The 6,000-nt window shown below is 41.1% G+C and overlaps 1 protein-coding gene across 2 annotated transcripts in view; it reads left to right on the top strand.

Annotated features, from left to right (window-relative positions):
* WDHD1 (WD repeat and HMG-box DNA binding protein 1) overlaps positions 1 to 6,000 on the top strand; it is a 62,434-nt gene that overhangs the window by 28,340 nt on the left and 28,094 nt on the right. For both annotated transcript variants that reach the window (XM_019518344.1, XM_019518343.1), the window contains exons 8-12: positions 1,119 to 1,211; positions 2,015 to 2,121; positions 4,460 to 4,601; positions 4,777 to 4,975; positions 5,177 to 5,358. In XM_019518344.1, the coding sequence (XP_019373889.1) occupies positions 1,119 to 1,211; positions 2,015 to 2,121; positions 4,460 to 4,601; positions 4,777 to 4,975; positions 5,177 to 5,358 (723 nt within the window). The remainder of the gene's footprint in view (positions 1 to 1,118; positions 1,212 to 2,014; positions 2,122 to 4,459; positions 4,602 to 4,776; positions 4,976 to 5,176; positions 5,359 to 6,000) is intronic.

The raw sequence follows: 6,000 nt of genomic DNA, 5'->3' as shown, positions 1-6,000 counted from the left end.
CTTATTCTATAAACATTCTCCCTCCCTAATAAGTTGCTGAGTTTCAAATGAATAATAAAACTATATAATGGAATGGTCAATTTATTTGTAATGTGAAATGCACCCCACCATGCACAAAGAAGTAGTAAAGAGGCTTTGAACAGGGAAAGAAATGAAAACTGGTGGCATAGAAAAGTTCCTTTCTGGTTTCAATTCTAGCGTAGGATCTGCAGCAATGGTTTTGCAGCACGGGTATACTGTATTCCAGCCTGTGGTGTTCTCAGTGACCTCTGCGAAACCTCCCTAAACAGTTCCCTCCATCTCACCTTTTTTGAAACACTCTCTGAAATGTCCTGGCCCGTGCTCACTTGCCTAGTGCTAGCATGAGATGCAAAAGCCCTTGAATTGTTTTTCTTTGCCAGAGTGAATGTCCCCAGCAGCACATTAGGTTTTCAGGTTTCAGCCAATAATACAATTGCAACAGTTTGATTCTTCGGCCAGTCCTTATTGTTATGTTTTTAGATATAATGTAAAAAGTACTTTTAACAGCAGTGTTTTATGGGATAACTGGGAATAACTGTTTTTTATGGTAATAGAGAGTCAGGTGAATCTAGTGTAGAAATCCAGTCAAAGAAGATTTGTATACAAATATTAATCTGATCAAAAGTTTGATCGGTAAGAACTTTTTGGGGGGCATTGTTGGAAATGTTATTCAGAGGCAGTTGAAAACTATTTACACATTATTCACTGTTTCATAGGTAGAGAGGGTGTTTTTTGATCTTTCATAGACAGCTGTCAGCTTCTCTCTTCTGCCAGAAATAAATGCAGATTAAACCATAAACAGATGTGCTCCAATATGTTTGCTTATGGTTCCTTAATTTTCAGCATAATTGAAGAGTATTTTGGCTTTCTTTATTTTCACAGTCATCAGTGTTGGGATGCTAATTAAAAGAGGTTCATTAAATACTGTGACAGACTTGGTTGTTGTGGCAGTCAACTATAATAATGCTTTTGAAAAAAGGAACTAGGCAGCTTGTTTGCTGCTGTAATTAACTGAGGAAATTAAATTAAATGAAAACAATCGCTTTAAACAGAAAGGCAAAGTCCTAAACAAAGTATGTTTTATTTTTCCTGAACAGTTACTGGCAGTTCCGGTAGATAAAGTTGTTAAACTGTACAGAAGAAATACCTGGGAGAATCAATGTGATCTTTCTGATAATTTCATCACTCAGGTATGTGCCTTAAACTTGAGGCTTACAGACTTTTCCTAGGGTGAATTGTAACTGGCAAGAAATTCTTGCAGATTTCTTCTAATCTAATTGCTTAGACCAAGGTACTCAACCTCCAGTCTGCAGGCCAAATACAGCCCACAAAGCCATAGCATCCAGCCCACAGAGCTCCCCAGGAGTCAGAAAATTTGGAGGCAGGGGAGCAGTGGCAGTTAATGCTGCCACCCCTCCCCACCTGCCAGGTCCCAAACCATGCGTAGTGAGTCCAAACCAGACCGTGCCCCTCTTCCCCACCCTTGCACTGCCAGCTTGGGACTGGGTCTTGCCTCCTTCCTCCCACAAGGCCAGTCCATGCCCCCTTTCCACTTGTGGCTGGATTGGGGATGAGATGCCCCCTCCCCATCCACTTCCATGCAGCTAAATGGGGTCCCTCCACACCTGGCCTGGGATCTCCAGCCAGATCCAGTCCATAGACAGACTGGGCACCTCCTATTAGCTCACCAGGCAAAAAGGTTGAATACCATTAGCTTAAGCAAATTTCCTGTTCATTTGCAGTCAGAAAAAAGTCAGATTTTGTTCACCTTCCTACAGCACACAGTGACTGAAAATACATACTCTGAATTCAAAAGAACAGAAAACATGCTGGTTTTTAAAAAGTGCCTCTCACAAGAGGATAAATATTCCGGTCGCACTGATGGACATAGTTTGCTAAGTGTTCTTACTTGTTTTCAGAGTTGTCCATATTTAATTCTACAGGTCCAAAAATATTGTCAGTGCTCAATCAGTAATGTCTGCTTTCTCTCTAGACACTGAATGTGGTTATCTGGTCTCCTTGTGGACAGTACCTGGCAGCTGGAAGTGTTGATGGGTGCATAGCAGTTTGGAATGTGGACACAAGGCAGTGCATGGAGAGGTAGCTATTGTTATCCTATAAACTGTATAACGATGTTTGTCTGTTAATACAAGTTGAATTTCATTCCATCTCTAACCTATCTGCAGATTGCCGTTTTAAAGAAATAGTTTCATAGTTTCTAGGGTTGGAAGGGACCTGAGTAGATCATCTAGTCCAACCCCCTGCCATTGCAGGAAAGAGTACTGGGGTCAAACAACGCCAGCAAGGTGTTCATCTAACCTCCTCTTAAAGACCCCCAGGGTAAGGGCCAGCACCACTTCTCTTGGAAGTTGGTTCCAGACCCTAGCCGCCCTGACCGTGAAGTAGCACCTCCTGATATCTAGCCTAAATAATTAAGTTGCTTTTTGAACTAAAAAGTTACTTCAATTAAAAACAAAATCCCTTCACTGGGAGCAGCACAAGAGGTGTCAGACTTAAATTAATGACTCCCTTTACATGGGCCCCCACTGAGCATGGGGCCCCTGAACCTCGTACTCAAGGGAGCTGAGTGCAGATGCTGCTACATCTTTTCACCCTGTCTGGAACAGCTTCTTTTAGAGAGATTGCAGTGTAGGTAGAGTGGTGACAGCACTGCAGCCCTACCCCTCCAAAACAGATACATCTTCTAAGACAGTGGTACTAAACCCCTCTGGCCCCACAGATTGGATGAGTGGTTTGGGGTTGGTTTGTGGATCAGAGGCCATGCAAAGGGTTGGTCCACAGGCCTGATCCCACACAGAGTCAGTCCATGGGCCTGGTCCCACGCAGGGTTTATCTGCAGGTGCTATCTTGCACAGCCTCATGTGCTAGATCTAGCCGGGACCTGACCCCATGCACTGGCCTGCGTGATCTGGCATGCCAAATCTGGCCACAGAGCAACCACATGTTGGTGCAATGCAGTGCACAGGGTCATGTCATCTCTAGACCATGGAGCTCCCCACAGGTTCAGAAGTTTGGCAGGGGAGTGGTGGCAGTTGCTGCAGCTTGGGGAGCAGTTAAGACTACCACCTGTCTTTAGCTGTTGGGGACATGAAGTATTACCCTTTTCTATCATCTGTAGCACAGAGTTATAGGCGTACACAGCACTATAAGAAACTTAAATAAAATTACTGGGATACTTGAAACTTTGAGACCTACTGCTCCAGCCCCCTCTGAGGCATAGTGATTTCCCCTCCAGTGATTTCACTGAGGCAGCCCTGAATGAAGTGTTATGACTAAATACCATAAAGTAGCTGGGAGTTTGTAAAGAGGATATAGTTTATTACTAATTTTCATCTTTTGGTTGATAAAGGAGTATTGTTGACAGGCTCTACAGGGAGACTAGATCCCAGTCTTCTGAAAGAACAAGAACAGTCATAGTGATGATACATTTCCTGAAGATCAGGAAAATATATGTGTTAGAGAAGCAACCACTGATTCTCCCTTACCCCAGAAGAGAAAGGAAAGAGCTAGATTGGATTTTGCCAGGTTAATTAAAGTAGTATCTTTGTTACAGGAGTATGACAAAGTGCAAAAGAAACAGGAAGGATTTTTGCATGTGAATAATTCAGATTAAGAACATGATTATTACTTCAAAGGGCATGAAAGGAGCCAAAGGAGGATTATATGCAAATACAACATCTCTCTGACATGAGTATATGCAAATGATTCATTGATTCATAAAAGAACTTTTAAGTAAGAGCAAAGGGGGAAAAAGGGGAAAGGAGGCTTAATCCATTTGGGTAACACAGGGCGCATCTACACAAGACGCTTAATGGCAGAATACTAATTCTGCTGCGCATTAGCATGGCTAGCAAAAACCATTCTAATGTGCTAATGCACAGTAGATTTAGTCGAATGTTCATTTATTAATGTCGCCAAAAAAGCGTTTGTTTGCATTAATGCGCAGTAGCACCAAGTATGACACATTAAGTTAGTATCTGTTATTACAGGTACTAAACTTAATGCGACATAATTATGGTGCATTAATGAATGTGTAGACATGCCCACAGGGACTAATTAATCAAATGTGATTCAAAATAGCAACTGTGTATCCTTGTATAACTGGACAGTTCAGGAGGATGTTCAGGAAGATTCCCATGTTTCATAGGAAATGACTGTTTATTAATGCAGTTTTGATTTGTTAATTGTTAATTCAAATTGATTTCCTCCACAGAAAAGGAAATAAAACCTTTTTTAAGTAACATAATAAGAACTTCTGTTAAATCTATCTCTTGATTCTGTAGGTGGTCCGTTTATCAACATCTTATTTTATAGTATCAGCAAGAGCTACAACTTTGCAGGATAAGCCCCTTGAAAATTACTGCCTTGAGAAGCTTACAAAATGAAGTACTTGTGATGTTTGTGTTCTTCTTTTTAGGATAAAACATGAGAGAAGTTACACAATTTGTGGTCTGGCCTGGCATCCCAAGTATGGGCAAATAGCTTACACAGACACTGAAGGAAATCTGGGACTGATTGAAAATGTTTGTGATAAAGATGGAAAGAAATTGAGTGCCAAGGTAGTGCTGTTTATTTTTGCCTTGCCTGTATTAATTAATACAGTGGTGCCTTTTTGATACACTACATTCAGTGGATCAAAACCAAAAAAACTGTACACTTTGGGTACTGATCAATTCAAGTGCTTCAGTGTAAGGTTTAGAAATATGCTCCCTAATGGTTATTTCCTGGCTTCAGGTCCCCAGTACAGTGACAAAGGAGTACAATGATCTTTTTGATGGAGATGACAATGATTTCTTAAATGGAGACCTGACTGAGCTACAGTCATCTCCAAAGGTCACAGCTAATGAGGAAGATGATGATGATGACCTCATGCTGGCTTCAGGCCGTCCTAGACACCGAGGGGCAATACTAGAGGATGATGAGAACTCACTAGGTACAGTACAAAACAGGTTCCTACAGCTCTCTATAGCCTGGGGTTTTCTGGAGGGAGCAGGTGGGAGTGCAGCGGGGATGGCTTATAACCTCTGCCCAAGGGTGCCCTGTGTTTTATCATGCCACACAACTCCTCAGCATGCTGTTTTCCATTTCACCTGCCATTGCCATTCGCTAATATTAGAATTTTTTATCTTCTAAGATACTGCTCTGATGAAAGTCAATTCCAATCTTGAAGGAGACGAGGATGACCAGGCTGACGGCCTTTCAGTGCTGCCAGGGTCATCCACACAAAGACCTTTCTATGATGGGCCAATGCCAACACCCCAGCAGAAACCATTCCAGTCTGGGTCTACCCCTGTACACCTCACGCACCGCTTCATGGTATGTCTCTTACCGATACCCATGGCTGCATTGCTTGATGTGATGACTACTTCCCTAATTATTGCCACTACTGTGATTTGTCTAAGATTAAAAAAAGCTTGTAGGAGTATCATATGGACAAACTTTGAGGTCTGACATCAGAATTCTGGAGCCAAATGGTAATTATTTTAGTCCTGTAAATTTAATGTGGTTTTGTAGAGGGGAGTAGTCATCATTACCTGTAGTTTACACATTGAAGGAGTTAGCTACAGAGAGACATAAGTAACTTACCTGAGTTTGCATAATAAGTTAAGAATTTCTATTTTTATTAATTTATATGTACACATGATAATTGAGTTTCAGAAAATTAGGGAACGCCACCTGTCCCCCTGCTATTGCATTTTCATAAAATACTCTTAAGCGTATCCTTTTCAACAAAAATTTTGATTCAGTAGCCATTTTTGTGCTTTTCAAGTTATTTTTTTTTTATCTTATGGATGTGTTGTAAACATGTTCCACTATTTCAAGGACATTACACTTCTGACTTAATCCATCCTTCATTTTACAGAGATAGAATATTATGCAAATGAGGGTAGGAATGTACATTTTTTAATCTGGTATGATTTTTGCAGGTGAAAATCAGTGTATTTGCTGCCAATTTTT

This window comes from Gavialis gangeticus, unplaced genomic scaffold (genome assembly GCF_001723915.1).
Source record: "Gavialis gangeticus isolate Ggan-Ray unplaced genomic scaffold, GavGan_comp1, whole genome shotgun sequence".
Classification (NCBI taxonomy): domain Eukaryota; kingdom Metazoa; phylum Chordata; order Crocodylia; family Gavialidae; genus Gavialis; species Gavialis gangeticus.
The sequence above is the reverse complement of the archived record's forward strand: the minus strand, read 5'-3'. Positions and strand labels throughout refer to the sequence as shown.